Source organism: Stegostoma tigrinum, chromosome 24, assembly GCF_030684315.1.
Source record: "Stegostoma tigrinum isolate sSteTig4 chromosome 24, sSteTig4.hap1, whole genome shotgun sequence".
Classification (NCBI taxonomy): Eukaryota; Metazoa; Chordata; class Chondrichthyes; order Orectolobiformes; family Stegostomatidae; genus Stegostoma; species Stegostoma tigrinum.
In genome coordinates this window covers 36,901,340-36,922,374 of record NC_081377.1, presented here as the reverse complement: position 1 = coordinate 36,922,374, position 21,035 = coordinate 36,901,340, and the positions used below count along the sequence as shown (strand labels likewise).

At 38.8% G+C, this 21,035-nt stretch overlaps 1 protein-coding gene across 1 annotated transcript in view; it reads left to right on the top strand.

The window, feature by feature from the left end:
* The window catches only part of rlf (RLF zinc finger), a 44,636-nt gene that overhangs the window by 8,569 nt on the left and 15,032 nt on the right, over positions 1–21,035 (top strand). The window contains exon 2 of the mRNA XM_048557720.2: positions 19,136–19,290. Within this exon, the coding sequence (XP_048413677.2) occupies positions 19,136–19,290 (155 nt within the window). The remainder of the gene's footprint in view (positions 1–19,135; positions 19,291–21,035) is intronic.

Here is a 21,035-nt window from a genome sequence, read left to right as displayed (position 1 = left end):
CTACATGTCCTCCTTACATTTTTCTCCACTCTGTTTAAAAACGTATCTCCTAGCTTTGAGCCCCTGCCCTGGACATTTAGGAAAAAGATTTTTGCTATTCACTTTACCTAGGTCTTATCTATGATTTTATAAATGTTACCCCTTGACCTCCTACACTGCAGTAAAAGTGTCCCAGTTTATCGAGCTTATTTTCATAAAGCAAACCCCCATTCCTGGCAACGTCCTGACAAATCTTTTTCCAAACCTTCTCCACTTTAATAGCACCCTGCCTATGACAGAGCATACAGTACTCCAGAAGAGGCTTCATCAAAGTCTTGTACAACCTCAATGACATACCAACTCCTATACTCAGAGGCTGAGCAATGAAGGCAAGTGTACTAAATGTTTCTGTCTACCTGTGATACAAACTTCAAAGAATTTTGTGCCTGACCCCGAGGTTTCTGTGTTCTACAACACCACCCAGAGCGCGCTCATTAATTGTATAAGTGCTGCCATTGTTTGTTTTATCAAAATGCAATACCTCCATTTATTCAAGTTAAATTCCATCTGCCACCCTTCAGCCCATTGTTCCAAATGATCAAGATCTCTTTATAATCTCAGGTAACCACCTTCACTGTCCAATTTTGGTGTCAACTGCGAACTTACAAACCATAACTCCTGTACTCTCATCCAAATCGTTAAATGAATGGCAAAGTACTGATCCCTGTGGAAAACCACTTGCCACAGGCCTTGGGTCCAATAAACTGCCCTTGACCCTCTTGTACCTTTACACCGGTGAAAGGTTTTGTCAAGGTATCTGGCAAAAGAATCAGATGAGAAAATTTTTTATGCAGTGTAAAATGCATTGGCTCAACGAATGTTGATGGATTCCAATGGGTAATTCTCAAATTGATGTTGAAAAGGTATTAACTGCATTAGGGAGTGACATTTACAAGGTTATGTAGAATTGGCAAGGGTAATGTGATTGAATAACTCTTAGAGCTGTACAGCATGGAAACAGATCCTTTGGTCCAACTCATTCATCTGACCAGGTTTTCTAAATTAATCTAGTTGCACTTGCAAGCATTTGGCCCATATCCCTCTAAACCCTTCCCATTCATACACCCATCAAGATGCTTTTTAAATGATGTAATTGTACCAGGTTCCACACTTCCTCTAGCAGTTCATTCCATACGCACAGCACTTCCTGTGTGGAAAAAGTTGCCCTTTAGGTCCCTTTTATAAAATTTTTCCCCTCTTACCTTAAACATACACTCTAGTTTTTAGTACACCCACCCTGGGGAAGAAACCTTGATTATTCACCCTATCCATGCCCCTCATGATTTTATAAACCTCTAAGGTCACCCCTCAGCCTCCGACACTCCAGGGAACATACCCCCAGCCTATTCAGCCTATGCGAAAGCTCAAACCCTCCAACCCTGGCAACATTCTTGTGAATCTTTACTGAACCCTTTCAAGTTTCACACCATCCTTCCTATAGCAGGGAGACCAGAATTGCACACAGCACTCCAAAAATGTCCTAACCAATGTCCTCCCAACTCCTTTACACAATGTAGCGACCAATAAAAGCAAGCATACCAACACTGCTTTTGCTATGCTGCTTACCTGCGACTTCACTATCAAGGAACAATAAACCTGTACTTCAAGGCCTTTTTGTTTGCAGCACTCCTTATGAGCTTAGCATTAAGTGTCTAGTTCTGTCTTGATTTGCTGTAGATATTGTACTGAATTTCAGTTTTCTGCACTGGTCCATTTTGATTTTATAATTTGCTGCTAAGCAGAGCAGCATAGAGTCACCTTAGCAGCTGTCGCTTTTGGTACTCCCTATCTGCCCACATACGGATGCTTGACAGCTTTCTTCCTTCATTGAGTACAACAGTTGTATGTTGCTGTGCCTGTCGAAGTTCATCTTCATGCTTCCAAGAACAGGGTTAATTGCTTTGAAAATGAAGCCTAGTAATTTTGTAGTATTAGCTAGTATATTTAATGTTAACTTCCATTGTAGCTTACCCCACTTCAAGATATTTGTGAATGCGATGGAGCAGTTCCAGTTTGTAACACCCAACACCTGTCTTTGTTAATCAACATGGAACAATTTCTAACATTGCTGATATGTATGAAGTTCAGTTAAAGAATTTGCTGTTAATCATGGCCAGTCACCTTGTTTACTTAAGTTGCAAGACAGCACTTAGAACTTTTCATCATATTCTGGAAGATTTTACTGACGGTTCATTGAAAACTTTCACCAGGGCTGCTCCTACAACACCTTTGAAATCTGCAGCTACTACCATCTGGAAGGACAAGAGGAGCATAAGAGTGGGAGCACCCACTTTCAAGTTCCCCCTGAGTTGCATATCATCCTGACTTGGAAGTATATCAGTGTCAAAATCCTGAAACACTCTTCATAACAGTACTGTGGCTGTACAAATATCACAAGGATTGCAGTGATATAAGGCACCTTGCCACCACCATCTTCACAGCACCAAAGCTGACGTTCTGTTGAAATGATTTGTTAAGCAAACTTTGCATTACCAAATCTATAGAATTTAAATTTAGATGTAAGCAGTGTAATTAGATAGTTCTTGTTTTCTCATGGTTTCTTGCACTTCTGTCCTTGTGGACGTGGGGTTCTGAACTTCACATTTTGGCTGATCCATCTTATCCTGTTTGTATGATCAGATGGTGTCTGATTATGAGAAAACACCGTAATCTGAATTTTGTTTACCTTGAAGTCATGATGTCAGTGTTGAAAAGGCTCTGGCAATTGAGTTTGTGCGTGTTTGAGAACAACAGATCTTTAGGCGCTCAAAGCAAGGAATAGGAGGGAAAGTGGGGTCATAGTTGATCAGTTGCAGTTTGATGTGGTGCTAATTCAAGGGGCTATATCCTGGTTCTTTACTGTACTGCAATTATCGCAATAACGTGCTTGCTATCAAACTGAAATCGGCAGTTGTATTTTATGATGAAACTTGCTATGCTGATCTTGCCTTACTGTTTGATATGCTGCATTAACTGCAGGTGATGCACATGGAATTTGCTTAATACCTTTACACAAAGCCTTTAAAAGGTTTATGGCCTTGTAGTTATACACGAAACTGAGAAGGAGTACAGCATTGGAGATTCAGCTTTTTAAAGATGATGTCACGTGCAACTCTGACTTTGTCAACTTTATGGTGACAACTTGATGTGTATCCATGCTTCCTGCATGCGTTGTTGAACTAGTTTCATGCTAAGTAAATTTTGAGCCACTTTGGTTCTATTATCAAAGGTTATGGTTAGAATATGAAGATTGATATTAGCTGACCCATTGGAACGAGGGTATACTACAGTCAATTAAGCTTGTTTGTCTTTATGATTAGCCTTGATTGGCTCGACTGATGTAATCTCAGCTCTGTGCGTTTTGTTACTTTATGCCGTTATGTTAATGGAAGACATCTATGAAACTTGGCAAATTAGAAGCGCTGGCTTAGAAATAGCCTTGCCATGCTAAGTTTAGAACTTTGCCTGAACCTTAAAAGACCAGGGATTTTGTGTGGACAATGTGGGACATGCAGTGTTGAGTCCCACCTGGTCCAGAGATTAGTAATGACTTCACTGAGCAAGCTGGTTTAAAAAATTTTAAAGCTATTTGCACGCACCTAGATAGAGCTGTGATTAAGCAGTGTTCACATCATTGTAAACAATTTTAATTTTAAAAACAAAACAATTGAAGCAGTCCTCATTTACGCTGCTATTGCCAGTGTAGTTGGGCTTAAAAATCTGTATTTTAAAGTTCCCACCTACGTACCATCTCGGATGTTTTCATGGCATGCCCTTGAGACAGTAATGTGTACTTGTGAAATATACAATATGAACTTGTGATGTGATCTGATGAGATGGAGCCAGCTGGCTTACAAAGATGAGGGTATGACACATGACCTATATATCGCCCCTGCTACGCTGTAATACCATAACAATAATTGCTCAACATGAGTTGATTTCTGGTTCGAATACTCTATAGTGTGCTTAACTCATTCTTTAAAGAATATATTGCTATTTTTGATTCCAATTCCATGGTGATCCACCTGAGGTTCAATTAAACCTCAGAGATAATGGGAACTGCAGATGCTGGAGAATTCCAAGATAATAAAATGTGAGGCTGGATGAACACAGCAGGCCAAGCAGCATCTCAGGAGCACAAAAGCTGACGTTTCGGGCCTAGACCCTTCATCAGAGAGGGGGATGGGGAGAGGGAACTGGAATAAATAGGGAGAGAGGGGGAGGCAGACCAAAGATGGAGAGTAAAGAAGATAGGTGGAGAGAGTATAGGTGGGGAGGTAGGGAGGGGATAGGTCAGTCCAGGGAAGACGGACAGGTCAAGGAGGTGGGATGAGGTTAGTAGGTAGATGGGGGTGCGGCTTGGGGTGGGAGGAAGGGATGGGTGAGAGGAAGAACCGGTTGGGGAGGCAGAGACAGGTTGGACTGGTTTTGGGATGCAGTGGGTGGGGGGGAAGAGCTGGGCTGGTTGTGTGGTGCAGTGGGGGGAGGGGACGAACTGGGCTGGTTTAGGGATGCAGTAGGGGAAGGGGAGATTTTGAAACTGGTGAAGTCCACATTGATACCATATGGCTGCAGGGTTCCCAGGCGGAATATGAGTTGCTGTTCCTGCAACCTTCGGGTGGCATCATTGTGGCAGTGCAGGAGGCCCATGATGGACATGTCGTCTAGAGAATGGGAGGGGGAGTGGAAATGGTTCAATTCGTTCAATTAAACCTGTTGGTTTCTGCATTCTATGTCCCAGAACAATTACTTACTGATGCATATAATGTGATAAATTCAGGAGCAATGTGCAGGTGTGTCAAATATTTAAGGGAATTCAACATAACTAGCTTGAATTTGAAAGTCTTTGTGTTGGAAATCCTATTTTAATAAGGACATTGGTGTCCTTGGAGCTGAATTTAGTGTTATAGAGCCCTAATCCCACTGAGGCAAGTGCAGCCATTGTTAATATTTGTAACAACTTTTCAGCCTCTCCTACAGAAGTGCTGCTACTGTGGTACAAGGACTGTTGGCATGATCAAAGACTTTTGTAGCTTATGGTGCAAAGTGGTTTTACCTGCCTTCAGTGCATCTATGACTGGTATCTGAATCAACTACTGGGCAAGTCAAATACATAGAAACCAAGTGAAAAAAGTCCCCCTCCTACCTGCATTACAGAAAGCATTAAGCTGTTGATGGTAACACATCTTCAGATTTCTGAAGACTTGTCTTGATGTTTCTCCTTGGCATGTGTCAACATTTGTCAAGATTTGCATTAATGCCTGTTCCAGTAGCAATTTGCATTATGCTAATTACCTTCCTGCAGGCCTTATTTTTCATTCTGTATTGACTGACTATTGAATCTGAAGGTGAAACCAGCATGGAATTTTCTATGTTTAAAACATTGTAAATGATGTGCTGATGAACGTTGGCAGATTGTGAATGTTTTCCTAATCATCATTTATTCAAAAATTTTGAAACTTGAATATTGGTCTGATATGGCATTAAGTTTCTTGAAGATAGATTCCTCCAAAACAAAATTTCTATGTCGCCTGCGGCATGTTATGAGAATTTGCTTGGATGTCAGCGTTGTATTCCCGTGACCATGGATTTGAGGCATGCCAACAGATAGTTCAGTAAATTGAAAAAGCCAAAATAAGGGACTTCATAGAAATCCAGAAGTGATGGGCTATTGATTTCACGCTTCCAGAGTGAAACTTAAAATGAGGTGAATACTACCAAGATTTTTTCAGCATAATGAAAATATATAATTGATAAGGATGGATTTCAATTCGAAATGCTAAAATTTAGAGAAATGTCTGATTTTTGAGCCTTTGTATTGAAAAAAGCACAATAAATGAAGACAGGTTTTGAACAGATAATGTTAAATCTCAATGCTAAAATGTTTACAACAACATCTTCGATTTAGTAGACATTGTTCAAATGAAACTGCAAAATGTGCTATTATTTAATGACTGGAACATATGAAAAATTTTTACATCATATCTGTACAGAGTGAATTAACCAAAGCTTGGAATTAGAGCAATGACGATATGATTGCTCGACTAGAAAGCAAAGACCCTGAACTGTTTACCCAACTGTTGGTCAGTGCCCAGTGTCCCAAGAGTCAATAGCTGCAAGTGATCTGGGAACAGGCGGATCACCACAATTTGACATCCAAAACCTCAACAGTGCAGTCCTCAACCTATTGAGGAACCATGTATGACATCAGACAATGAGTATCGTAGCATTGCTGAAATGCGGCAGTCTGTACACTGATTCTGCTGTGGAGCCAACTGTCAGTTGGGAAGACCAAATCCAGTTGTAAGATATGATCCTATCGAGTTGGAAAGGGTATGTCCGTATTCTTCCAAGCCCTAAGTTACTATGAAGCATTCATGCATAAAATATTTGAAACAGGAGCAAGAATAGACCTCTTAATGTTGTTAAGCAAATGTTGTTGTGCTGGCTGATCTTTTGATAGGACAGCTAACATTTGTAGTTCTGCTTGTTCCATCGCTTTTGAGTGGTTGAGATTTGACTCAAAGCTATTTACTCTTGCAAGGTAGTGATTTGCTCTTTAATGCAAATGGGATGAGAGAAGCTTTGGAGGTGAGGATAGACTTTTGATCCATGATTACAAATCCAGCATTTGAGGGACAGGACTGAAAAAGTTGCCATATTGTGATACGTACTGCAGAGATTTAGAAAAGGTAGCCCATAATATCATTATTGCAGGGTAGCAGCAGATCGCATTTCTACTGTTATTTCAGATTCTCCTGCATTGGCAGTTCCTACTATCTCTGCAACATTTAACAACTGACTTTTCTGTAAAATAAATGACCCAGTGTTATTAAGGATTTGGCTTACGTTTGTGGCATGTGTTGCTGAGATGATATAGTAAATGCAAGAAAGTTAATGGTGTTTTTAAAGGACAAGTACATACAGGTAGTTTAATTGTTATAATTGCTGGATAAAATTTTTCTGTTCTGTGACTATTTTTGCTCAGATGAGTGGAGAGGCAATTAGCACAGTGATTTATCTGGTATGCCCATTTTATGTGGGAACCCAGCAACCAGGGTGAACTTTGGCTAAGTCCCACAAACAGTACTGTAATGTCAATATTAGAACCATTAGTAGCAACATTGTTTTGGAAATAATCAGCAAATAGAACTGATTAGACAGCATTTAGCTAAATTTAAGAAATGTCCTAACTAGTAAAGTTATACTAGCACAAATATTTAGAGAATTTAGCTGATATGCTGAGACTTGAGTAATTGGTACCTCCGAACATGTTGAGTCTTTATCCGCTTTGTTCTTCAACAAAATTAATGATTTCCCCTTGGGTGTTTTAGGCTTACTTTTACCTAATTGAGTTACTAGTGAGTGATAAATGCAAATTGCTTGTTGGCCTTCATAGCAAGAGAATTCAAGCGCATTTGGACCTAAGAAATATATGTAACTCCTTGAAAAGGATCCATGTTTTAGCCTCAATCACATAGTGGCATTGAATTCCACTGACTCACTACTCTCTGGGTAACAAGATTTATCTCAGCTCTAAACATCTAGCCCCTAGCCTTACTTCTGGATTCTGTTTCTGTATCTCCTCTGGTGTCTCTGTATTTAAGCTTGACAGAAGGTTGGCGGATGTCACTTAGCGCAGAGAGTCATTGCTGCATACAATATTTGCACCGCTTAGGTTTGTAGTCATGTATTTTTGATTAGATTCTGATAGGAGTATGCTGTAGCAAGCTTTGCCATTGTTAGGTGGTGGGACTACCCTGCAAATGAGTTGAGCAGGACAGAAGAGATTGGGATATCCTTTTTAAGTTGCTGAATGTGGATCAGCGAATGGTAACAGATGAGACTGAACTAATTATGTAGTGAGAGTGATAATGGGAGCTGCAGATGCTGGAGAATCCAAGATAATGAAATGTGAGTCTGTCTTCCCTGGACTGACCTATCCCCTCCCTACCTCTCCTCCTCTCCACCTATCATCTTTTCTCTCCATCTTCGGTCCGCCTCCCCCTCTCTCCCTATTTATTCCAGAACCCTCACCCCATCCCCCTCTCTGAAGGGTCTAGGCCCGAAACGTCAGCTTTTGTGCTCCTGAGATGCTGCTGGGCCTGCTGTGTTCATCCAGCCTCACGTTTCATTAATTATGTAGTGTGTTTGCCCTAGAATCAGGAAAGATTGGACAGCCATAATTCTGTAGATTTAGTCATCTTTTAAATAGTTGCTACCTCCACCACCAATACATAACTTTGTTGCACAGTGGTAGTCCCCCGAGCCTAGGCCAGATCATGTCTGAGCGGATTGGTTAAAAATGTGTGCAGTTATTGAGTGTATTTTGGTGCAGTCCTAGTGTCCCTCCCTTGAGCCAGAAAGCCCTGGTTCAAATCCCACCTACGCTGGAAGTATTATGACATCTCCTTAGATTAAAACAATAATATTTGAATTAAGTGCAGTAATCTTTTATCGTACTAGTTTAGTGTAGGTGATAGCTCATGGAATGCTAAACATCTGCAATATTCTATTGCAAATACCCTGAAGAAGAGATAATCAAAACAAATTCTAATACGCAAATGTTTGTGAACATTTAAACTTAAGTATAGAGAATCATATAGAAATGACAGTGGGATGAGTGTCTGTCTGAACATTAGATTCCAACACATCTATGACTACAGTGGGGCCACAAGCTATTTTGAACCTTTCAGTTAGAAAACTGTGAACGACCTTCATTGGAATTCAAGTTAATTCTATAAATGTAAGAATAGATTGTATTGTTAAGCCTGGTGTTTAAAAGTCAGTACAGCATTTGCCTTAAAATTGTGAATCAATTCCAAGCCTGTGTGCAGGGAAGTTCTCTGTAGGTTTTGAATGTATATTTACATTGGTGATTTCAAGGAATTTATGACAAAACTTGATTAACTTATTAACTTGTCTTCATTAATGACTAAATGCAAGCTTGCCTCATGGAACCACTGCACAGTGTAACTTTAATTCCTATTGTACTAAACTAAGATGGGTGGGGGCAGGGGTGGCGGTGGAGGGGGAGCTTTGTTTCCCATGCTCAGTGGTGTCCATTCCGGTTCATGGTTTGTTTTCTCTTTGGAATTGTAATTTTTCTTTTGTTCAGGTAAAGTGTCCATTTTCATCATCTGTCAAAACATTTAAAATATTTGATCTGAAATGGAGTGTGTAAGGCACAACAGTAATTATCAAACCCTTTATACTGATGCATCCTCCTGCAGTTTGTGTAGATTTAAAATGGTTTTTCTCCATTGTCCCTGGAAGGTGCATCTAGTTTTTAAATGAAACTTAATGATTTAGAATTTAAGTAAATTCACATTGTTCAGTCTGCATGCAGCTGTGGATTATGCTGTTACTGTTTGTAACATGTATTGGTAGATTTTAATACATAACCAGTGGCTGATATCTAGTTTGGTAAAATCTTCTTTGAATTCACAATAATTTAGAATGAAAAAAGTGACATCTCCTTTTATAATAGAAATGACCTATGTAAACTTGTTACACTACACTATAATTAGATGTTCAGAACAACAGGCAAACTATAATTCAAATTTAATCTCCTAAAAGGATAGAAGGCATGACTGTATTAAAATTGAGATTTTGTAAATATTTGCAGTTCTTTTGCTAATTCTGGTTTAATCCTGGAATATACTTTGGGCTGTTGCAACTAACCATGGATGAGTTGGAAAAAGAAAGCTTAAGCCTGTGATTAAAATTTTTCCTGCTCATGAGACCAAAAGTAAGAAAATGGTTTCAATGAGTTTTTTCAGGCCAAAATGTTTGTATTTTCATTAGGGTATATGTCGGTGCATTAATGAAACTGCAATTTGGCAATTCATTAAGTATGAATGATCATTTGCAAAGATTTCAAACTCTTTGAGTGTGATACTTTTTTGAGACTTTTACCAATGCAAAGAAATTTTTAATGGGGCAAAAGCAGGAACTGGATACTGCTTTGGATGATCAGCCATGATCATTTTGAATGGCAGAGCAGTTTGAAAGGCCAAATAGGATATTCCTCCTCTTTTCTACATTTAACTGTTCTGATAGCAACTTCTACAACAGATTTTCTCTGACTTTTCCAGTGTGTGACAGTCACTGAATTAGTGACTTCATAATTTTTCAGTTGCTTTGTTCTTTAATTTTCACACTCTTCTCAAATGTTCCTATGATTACATTAATGTAAACTGATCTATTCCTTTGAAGGGGTATTACAACAAGATGCCATCACATGGTAAATATAACTTCTTTTTCTGCTGAGAGGCAAAATCTTTTGCTTCTGATTTTGTACAATCATGTGCATCATTCTGTAAACAGATTCTAGTAAGTGAGTTTTGAGAGGATTTGTAGCTCAGGTTGAGGTTCTGGATGTGAGTTTGCTCGCTGAGCTGGAAGGTTAGTTTTCAGACGTTTCGTCACCATTCTAGGTAACATCATCAGTGAGCCTCCGACGAAGCGCTGGTGTTATGCCCCGCTTTCTATTTATCTGGTTAGGTCTTAAATAGAAAGCGGGACATAACACCAGCGCTTCGTCGGAGGCTCACTGATGATGTTACCTAGAATGGTGGCAAAACGTCTGAAAACTAACCTTCCAGCTCAGCGAGCAAACTCACATCCAGATTCTAGTAAATCGAGAAAAGTGATTTTCAGCTGCCCCAGTAAATCTCAATTGGAAGGAAGAGCATTCTTTAGCATGAACGTGAGTGTTTTCAAATCCTGTTTTGTGTTGAAATTGAGTGACGTCTGAATACCATTAGAAAAAAATTTCTAAGAAGAGTGCTTTAAGTGTAGAAAACTATTTTCAGGGCAGTGTGTAAATTGGGTTCTGTTAAGTTGGTTAGTATCACCTCCAGGTTGCATGGGCTGTGTATTTTCTTGAGTTGCTATTTCATGGGTGCAACTTTCTGTGAAGTGGTTTCAACTGTAGTCTGCTGTAATAGTTTTTGATTTACACCACAGTTCCAAATGATTGCCAGTGTTTGGATGAATGGCTGAGAACATTGGAACGCCCTGTGGAATCCCCTTTCTTTTGGAATTTGTAAAGAAGCACTGTCCATCTTGCTTATCTGAAGCTTGATGTACATCAACTGAGTTGTGATTCTGTTGAAAATATAAGTCTTTGGTAAGGTGCACAGTGATCGTTAAATTTCAGTGAGGTATATCTCATTTGAAATTGTAAGCTTTTTATTACTACACATTAGAGATATCATGAGATCAATCACTGGAATAGCACCTACATATTACAGGCCTAGCTTAATATTTTTGAAAGAACAAAACCGTGCAAAATTTGAGAATGGTAACTCAGTTGGATTCATGCCAATTTCTTGATCTGATTTCAAATTTAACTTTTTGACTGTAATAGGTATGTTAAAAAATTCAAAATTTTATACTTTTGAGAGGCAGAGAATTGGTGGAGATTTAATATTATGCATGTTTTGTAGAATTTGATTTATGTGGTATAGTTTCAGCGTAGTTGTCATTTGGTCATTTCTGATGCAATCAGCTTCAGTACTTAAGCTGGTATTCCAGTGGACTCTACCTTGTATTAAATTCTGATTGTGTGCATGTGGCACTGTTCAATGTTTTCAAGTTTAGCCCTGGTTGTTGGGTTTCTTTCTCAGCTATGTAACTGGAGGAGGAAGTGCTGCTTTTGCAGATGTAGGAAATTGACACAGCTGCCGTCCTTACAGTTGATGTGGTGAACAAAGCGATACCACACTGTTCAAAGCTTGCCAGTCAGCCAGGCTCCAAGTTCCTGGTCAACTTTCTATGTTAATTGCAGCCAGATGAGTTTATCATGGGGTTACAGAAGAGGAAACCTCATACACTTCGTGAAATCTTTGCCATTTATTACTGGTCTAACAGAAGTTGAAACCAAAATTTAGACCTTTTTCTTTGATAGAACTTAAATCCTAGTGTGTCCATTGAATCTGTGGCTCTTGACAACATGTTTATGTTTGATATTCTCCAAGATGCCAACCATGACACCCATCATGGCTTTACTGGTATTGTACCCTAGCTGTACATTGTGGCACATGTATATCTTTGTTTCAGGGTTACTGCATGAACTATTATTCACTCTTCTAAAATACTTGAACCGCACTCCAATGAATTTATGTATGTTGACATTCAACTTTAAATGACACATGGTAGTTCACAAGGATGGATACCAGTATAATTGAATATTGCAAAAAAGAAACAATATTCTATTACATTGGGTTATATCTTTAATATATTCTATAAAATGCAGTGTACCTTTTATCATCATCACTGACAGTTATGGGAATCAACCACCTATGGATGCAGAAATGTTGCTGAGTTTGCAAATGGGTTGTCAGATACGACTTGGACTGCAGTTGTTGTTTGATTCTGTCTTAATAATGTGATTGGTCACTGGAACTTAAGGACTTTCCCAGCTGCAGTGGTGGGACTATTCTGAAAACAAACTGCTGAAAGAAACAAAGATTACAAGGCCATGGGAATGGCTGGGATGTTTGGTCACTGCTAATAGAATATGCCTTTAGTCTAACTGCGTACAAATGAGTCAGTTGCGTTTTTTTTCCAAGACTGTTCTCGGGGCCCTATGTTTACCTTTTTCATTCCTAGAATGTAATGAATACTAGCTATATTATGCCTTGTTTGGGAGATGCTGGAGCATGTCATAATACATCTGGAAGAAATAAGAGTAAAATCCTTCCTCATCTGCCACCAGCAGTGATACAAATTTATCTCCATTGCTGTATTTTGCTTACTCAAGTACAAGTTTCATTCATATTATTGACAAACTTTGCATTTTATGCTGATAGCCTTGCAGGAGTGTCATTATTGATTTGTTTAACTTGGCAGCTTTGTATGTTCAAACATTTCTGAATAGGTACCTCAATTGGGAAGCTGTTTTGAAAAGTTAGGCTTTTATTTTGGTCTGTGGCCATCTTTAGGAAACATTGTTTCCCACTCTCAGTATCCTGTTGCAAATAAAGTATCTATATTTTCATGCAACTTTTTGTACAATTCTACCAGAGAATTGTTCTTACAAAATTGACTGCTTTTCTTAAAATCAAGTTAGGAAATTGCTGAATCTCACTTCGTTTTGTATCATGTTATTTCATGGGGATCATTTATCCATATCTTGCTGTTGCCCTTCATCTCTGTTTCATTGTCTGTTGTTATGAATCCACTGAACTCCAGTTAATTAGTTAACAATGAGAGTGTATTTACTGGATAAAGGCTTAACTTGCTTACATGTAGTCTAATAGTTTTTGGAATGTAATTTATGCTTTGCACTGCAATTTGTTTCATTGTTTCTTAATGCTGAAGTTTTTTGTCTTTCTAAAGTTTTCTTCACGTTCTGCTATATAGTCTGCATTTAAATTAAATCAAATGGTGTTACTTCAGTGAATGGATTGTTTTCATGTTTAAATAATGTGAAACCATGTGCTGTTTTTGTGCAAATAAGCAAAGCAATGTCATTTGTAATTTGATATTAACTCATTGAAACCACTCTGAAATGTATAACTTCCATGTGTTGGGTAATGGGGACACTACAGTAGTCTGAGGAATATGGCAGTATTTGGGCTGCTTTTTGTTTTCTTTTTCTTAATTTAAAGCCTAGAATGTTCTTCGGTCAGGCTTGTGCTTGGTGTTTATCGACACCCTGATTCTACAAGAACAGCATCAGAAAGGAATAGAGAGGGATATATGTTCTTGAACAGATCATGCATTTTGGGGAATAAAACCTAAAGTGAAGAATGTGAGCACCTGATGTGAAGTGACTGGAACCTCTAGTAACATGAGTGATTTAACTTAGAGTCAATAACTTTTTAGTAAGTATTTAAAACAGCCTGCAGTGTTAACATGTACATCTCAGGTTCTTATCCAGAGCAATCACCCTTTTCATGTACTGTTAACAAAGAACATTCCCTACCTTGGGTAGGCATTTCTGACAGTTACCCGACAGTTTCACTTTATCTGTGCTTCATGTTTTCTCTATTGAACAATGAGTTGATGTGACCTGTGACTTAGATGAATGGCTTATCAAACCCTTGTAAATCTGCACAAAAATGCAGAGAAAGTTTGGTTATTTCCTTCAGTTTCTTTTCCAAAAAAGCCTAATCAATAATGATCTAAAATTCAAACAATCATTTTCTCCACAGATTTGCCAGATTTTGCAAGTATTTTAGTCTTTTGTTTTTATTTCGCATTTTGGCTGCATTGCTGGATGCATTTCGTCCAAACCATTTTTCTGCAATTGCCTGAAATGTAAAACAAAGTCATTTGGGTCTTAACTGCATTCTGCTTCCTGCTGTAAATGTCTATAATAAAACACATCCTGAATTAATTTTGTCTCAAGCAGTGTAAACCGGAAGTTGGTTTACATTTGTGGAATCTTGGAATATACTAGATTTGAGAGAAAATCAGCTAGTCCCACCTGCCATTCTTTCTGATCATGCTTTTTTTTCTTTACCTGTTCCCCTGTGAAAGCCACAATTGAATCTGCCTTCTTCACGCATACAGTGCATTTCAGTACCTATTCACTGGCTGTATTTTGAAATTCTCCTGACACATTTTTATGCCATTAACTTCATGTCTGTATTTTCTGGTTCTCTTCCTCTATTGTTGCTAATAGTTCTTTCCTATCTGCTCTGTTCAGCCCACTTATTATTTTGAAAGCCTCTATCACACTTACCTCTCAACCTTCTGTTTTTAAGGATAATAGTCCATGTTTCTCCAATTGATCTAAGTGAATGACGATCTTTAAGCTGAGAATCGAGTAAATCCTTCTGCATTTGCTGTAGCGCCTTCTCATTCTTCCTAGTGTGTAAAGCCTAGAATTAGACACAACTTGAGATTCAGTCTGATTTTCGTCGGTTGATCATAACTATCTTCATTTTGTACATACTGCTTCAAATTATAAAGCCGAGATTTCTGATTAATGGCTATGTCTCTACCCTTTCATATTGAGTGATTTGTGCACTTGTATCCCCAAGTCCCTCTGTGCTTACAATTCATTTAGAATTGTGTTCCTCACTTTGTCTCTCTCCGTTGTTCATGCCAAATATATCATTTCGCATTTCTGTGTTAAATTTCACCTGCCACATGCCCGTGTATTCCACCAGGCTGTCTGCCAGTGCTGTCTTAAAATCTATCACCTCGGTATTGCTTAGTGTTTTTTTTGCATTGTGTTGCATTCATCAGAACAGAGTTGCAAGAATACCAAATTTCAGAAAACAACAGTTTATACTGGATGAGAAATAGCATGAGCATTCTCCTCAACAATATCTCAACCAAATCAGCACCATGTTTCTTATGTAGTATCAGTTGTTCACTCTTGAAACTCTCTGTTCTTGCCCTTCTGTCCTGATGAGTGCAAGATCCAGACCGTCAATAGTACTTCTAAAAAATGTAGTATTAAAGTTATGAACTAGATGACCATAAGTCCACCACTGTCCTCCTCAGCTTGTGCACTTCCCTAAGTTATGTCACCTCAAAAGTTTGAAATCATGGCCTGCACACCTAAGTCAGTAATGTATATCACAAAAGTTGTGGTCCTATTACCTCCCCTTTGGAAACCCCAGTGTAGACCTTTTTCCAATCTGAAAAGCAGTAGTTTACTCAATGTAATGGGCAACTTCACTGATTTCCTGTTGTATTACACTTAGAATCAAAAGTAGCATGAACAAGTTATGCTTATGTGCCATTGTTTGATTTTTTTTGTCAGCAGTTCATTTTTAAGATAGCTAATGTCTGTACATCTAATGGAAACTAGTCATTCAACTGTCTGTCACTAATTACTCTCCTTTGTAGCAAAGTTCCTATAATTAAACTGCAAATAAATGCATAAGATGCTTCTTTATGCCTATTGAATGTGTTGCACATCAGATGTCTTTAATTTGGCATTAAGTTCTGCATCACAGATGTTGGGTTTTAGCACTAAATGTCTTTGCTGTAGTGAGCTTCAAATTTACTTTCATTGATTGCAGATACAGTTCTGAAAAAAATCTCTATTACTAAAAATGTATATTGCTTTTTTCTTGCATCTTGTAGAGTTGCTTTTTTGATCTTGGAAAAATCACTAACAAAAGCAAGAAAAGCAACTCAGGGTTTCTGTCCACTCTTTTGGAAGGAAGCATGGCTGCGTGGTCTTGCATTTAAAACATGTTGCTCAGTGTGCACATAAACACTAATGCAGCAAGGAAATGCTGTACCACATAAGTAGTGAAGAGATCAGACTGTAGCAACATAAGGGCTGTGTTGAGTCAATTCTGGTGCTTTCCTGTGATTAAATTGAAAAGCAAATAGCCTCAAAGTATTTTATATTCATTCCTGACAGCTATATCCGTGGAAAGTACTATCATTATTGTCAACTATACTGATCGCAGTACAGAAGAGTATCCTATTGCTGCACCTATTGCTGCAGGTGTGGAAACCTACATATAGTTGTACGTTATTTGTCTCTCAATCTTGTATTGTTAACTTGGAAGCTGTTTCAACAGATTTGAGTTTGGTATCACCTATCTTTACAACTACTCAGTGCTTGTTTTTGTGGTCTCTACATTGTACCTGGCGTATATTTTAGCTCATCTGAAGCTCTGTGTATGTGCAGCGAACTCTTATCAAGTTCCTGTCACCAACACACCGGCGTTCAATTGGGTAGTTAAGCGGTGCTTAAATTTAAATTTTACGTCAATGTTTTGTAACCTTTTGTAACCTTGCTTCAGAACTAATAAGATATTTTACATTGCTCTAATTTTGACCTCTTGATCATTCCTGGTTTCAATTAATCCACTTATGGCAGCTATGATACCATCTACTTAAACTTTGAAACACTGGTCCCAAAACACTCAGCCTGTCTACCTGTTTACCTTTTTATGATGCTCCATGTTGATCACTTCTAATGTTTTCTTACATGGCTTGGTTTCATACGTTAGTCGTCCTGCGAAATGTTCTGGGACATTTTACCACCTCTGTGGGACTGGCAGGTTGCCCAAAGTCGTCACCATTTGTAAAGTCAGTGCAGTTTGGTTCTAATCAGAAAACAGAATGCTGTTTATTCCAGAAATCTTGGATTTAAAACCTGCTGAAATTCTTAGCTCAAATAGCATCTCTGGATGTTTTAGTTCAATGATTTCCCATCAGAAGTGGGAAAAATTAAAGATGGAATCTGATGAGAAGTTTTGCCCACAACCTATTACATTGCTGTCTTTTGTAGTTCTACCCCATTTTAGTTGGCTGTGATCTTCAGTACAGAATCTAAAGTATAATTCTTGAACAGAAAATTGTTTTGAGATGTGGGTAGCTAGTGGTGGGAAACACTTTAAGAAATATGAACTCTTCTATTATGAACTAAATTCTGCAAGTGGGGACATGTCAAGTGCACTTAAAATTTAGTGACTTAGTACCAAAGGAACCAAATGACTCATTCATCTCAAAGTTAAGGTTGATATTTGTTGTATTTATTTCCACAAGTGACGGGAGAGGAAACGGCAATTTGCGCCTAATGGATGCTTTCCAATCCATTTTTAAAGGGAATTTTATTCCGTTTTTGCCATGACTTTTACTGGATGCCCATATTAGGTTGGAACTTCCGGAATGTTAAGCATTGAATGTCTGTGTCTTTTTTTATGCCTCGCTTATGTTGTAATGGCTACCTATAAATTAATTTGGTTCTAATTTGATTGCACCACAATTTTAACTCCATGGGAAATGACCAAGACTAAACAAACATTTAACCCAAAATCAGTTTCCACCTACGCGCTACTGCCATTTCTAAGATTTCCTCCTTACATCACCTGACTTTGCCCCTGTCTCTGCTGAATCCCTCATTTCAAGCCATTTTAGCCTCTAGATTGACATTGTTGGCTGGCTTTCAAGATTCTTTCTCTCAAGTCTGAGATCACCCAAAGTTCTGACCCATTCCTTTGCTCGCTGACCTACATTGGTTCTTGTTCAAGGAGTGCTTCAAGTTTAAAGTCAGTATCCATATTTTCAAATTCCTAAGTGACCTCTGCCTCTTCCCATCTCTGTCGCCGTCTCCTGCTCCACATCCCTCTGACATAAGATGTTTTAAACTAATTCTGACCTTTCAAGTATCCCCAATTTGAATTGCTGCACTCTTGGCTTGAATCCCTCTCTGTGACTCTAATCTTTTTCATCCTTTAAGATATTTCATGAAACCTAGCTCTTTACTGGAGCTAAAGATTATCTGATCTAATATCTCCTCATAGCTTGGTCATGTTTTGTTTTCTGTCACTCTGGTGTAGCACCTTAGAGTATTTTAATACGTTAAAGATTCTGTTTCCTCTTCTGGGCAAAACTAGAGCTAAGGGAGACAATTTAAAATAAGGATTCTCCCATTTAAGGCACAGATGAGAGCCCTTTTTATATCAAATGTCTGGATGTTTCTTCCCCAGAGATTAGTGAATTTGAATTTTGTAAAGGCAGAAATAGAGCTCCTTCAGTAAGGAGAAGTCAGGATTTCAGGAGGCAGGCAAGTGGAGTTAAAGCTGCAATTCAATCAGCCTTATGTTATTGAATAGCAAAGCAGGTTTTAGGGGTCAAATGTACTTAATTCACATGTTTGTGTGTAACAGTCCCTGAAGGTATGAAAATTGCAGTGAACTAAAAGTAAATGCGAGCCAGTTTCAGTGCATAATTCATTTTACTTTCATTCTTTGCTTTTGGCTTGAATATGTCAGAGGCATTTCAGTTGTCATGTTTTTAAAAGTGGGCCCTCAAGAAAAGTGCATGGCTTGTTTTCCTTTTTGGTGATCGGGGAAGTTGGTTCAGAAAAAATTAGAGGCATACATGAAACGTTGATTTGATTACTTGCATCACCGGTGATATGTTACTTTACATAGTGACCCAAATGCACTGAACGAAATCTGCACCCTGAGTAGGCAGTATTGCTTTAAATCTTGCCAGTGGAAAGAGTTAATACACTGCTGCTCTTTGACCTTACTGTGTCAGTTTAAGGCAGGTTTATAAATGTTTCCATTTTGCTGCAGATTACAGAAATGCTCTGTCTCTTGAGCAGTTGATTTGGTGATTGGGTTCTGAAATAATGAGTTATCTTCTTTCACTATAGATCTTGGTACAATATGGTGAGAAGTGCAAAGCTTCTGAAGAACTCCTACCTTTATTGGAGGTCTATCGGATTTCTATCCAGAGTTACACAAATGCAAGGCCTTACCTGACTGCAGAATGTGCCCATATTCATTTTGTGCTGAATCGATTAGCAGTGTAAGTGTCTCTAAACTTTATGGCTATCTTTAAGAAAATTGAACTTCAAGTATCTTAAGTATAAGTTTGGGATGTTTTTTGACTTCTCGGACAGTGTGGCAGATGGAGTTTAATTTTGGTAAATGAGGTGTTGCATTTTGGTACGGCAGACCAGACCAGGATGTATACACTTAATGTTCCGGCCCTGGAGAAATGTTGCTGAGCAAAGAGATGGTGCTGGATTGGGGAGGTGGGGGAGCGGTGGCGGCAGGTTTGCAGGTGCATAGTTCCTTGAAAATGGAGTCGCAGGTGGACAGGCTGGTGAAGGTATTTGGCATGCATGCCATCATTGGTCAGTGGACTGCGTATAGGAGTTGAGGTCATGTGGCTCTGCAGGATATTGGTAAGGCCACTTTTAGAATACTGCGTTCACTTCGTCTCCCTGCTATATAGGAAGAATGTTGTTAAACTCAAAAGGGTTCAGAAAAAAAATTACAGGGATATTTCTGGGATTGGGCTTTGAGCTATAGAGAAACTGACTAGGCTTGTGTGGCTTTTCCCCCTAAATTGACAGAAACTGAGGGGTGACCTTATACAGACTCATAAATTTGAGGGGCATGGATACGATGAACAGGCAAGGTCTTTTTCCCAGGGTAAGAGAGCCCAAAACTAGGTCATAGGTTTAAGTTGAGAGGGGTAAGATTTAAACGGCCATTAGGGCCAATGTTTTCACACAGATGGTGGTGGGTGTATGGAATGAGCTGCAAGAGGAATGTACAATTACAATATTTAAAAGGCATAAATAGGAATGATTTAGAGTGATATGGGCCAAACGCTGGCAAATGGGACTAGATCAGTCTAGGGTATCTGATCGGCATGGACAGGTGGACTGAAGGGTCAGTTTTCCTGCCGTATAACTCTGACTTGAGTAGCTAGTATTGTGGACTGAGCGTTTTGGTGTCTTGCAGCAGAATTTGCCCTGTACTACTAATGTCATTATTAACTACCAAATGGATGTTAGTTTTTTTAAAATTCTCTCATGGGGCATAGGCATCACTGGCAGGCCAGCATTTATTGCCTATCCCTAATTGTTGTTGAGAAGGGGAGGCAATGGCCTAGTGGTATTATCACTGGACTGTTAATCCAAAGACCCAGATAATGTTCTAGGGACTTGGGTTCGAATCTTGCCATGATGGAAATTGAATTCAATAAATAGCTGGCATTAAGAGTCTAATGATCATAAATCCATTGTTAATTGTCAGGGGGCAGACCTATCTGGTTTGCTAATGTCCTTTTAGGGAAGGAAGCTGCCATCCTTAACTGATCTGGCCTACATGTGACTCCAGACCCCGAGCAATGTGGTTGACTCTGAGCTGCCCCCTGGGCAATTAGGGTGGGTAATAAATGCTGCCTGGCCAGCAGTGCCTGCATTCTGTGAATGAATAAAGAGAAAAAAATGATAGTGAGCTGTCTTCTTGATCTGTTGCAGTCCATGTTTTGTAGGTAGACACTCAATGCCTTTCAGGAGGAAATCCACAGTCCTATTTGGGGAACTTAACCACCCATGCTAATCATGGTGCAATGTCTAAAGCCATCTTAATGTCACTTGACCGAAAATACTATGGTTTGTAACATTTTGGCTAGTTACTTAGTACTTAAGCATCTATCAATTGGTTTTTGACCAGCCTTGATGAAATACTGTGTGGTATCTTCCAGCTTATAGAATAAATCGTTTGTAAGATTCCTAGAATTTATTGGCAACAGAA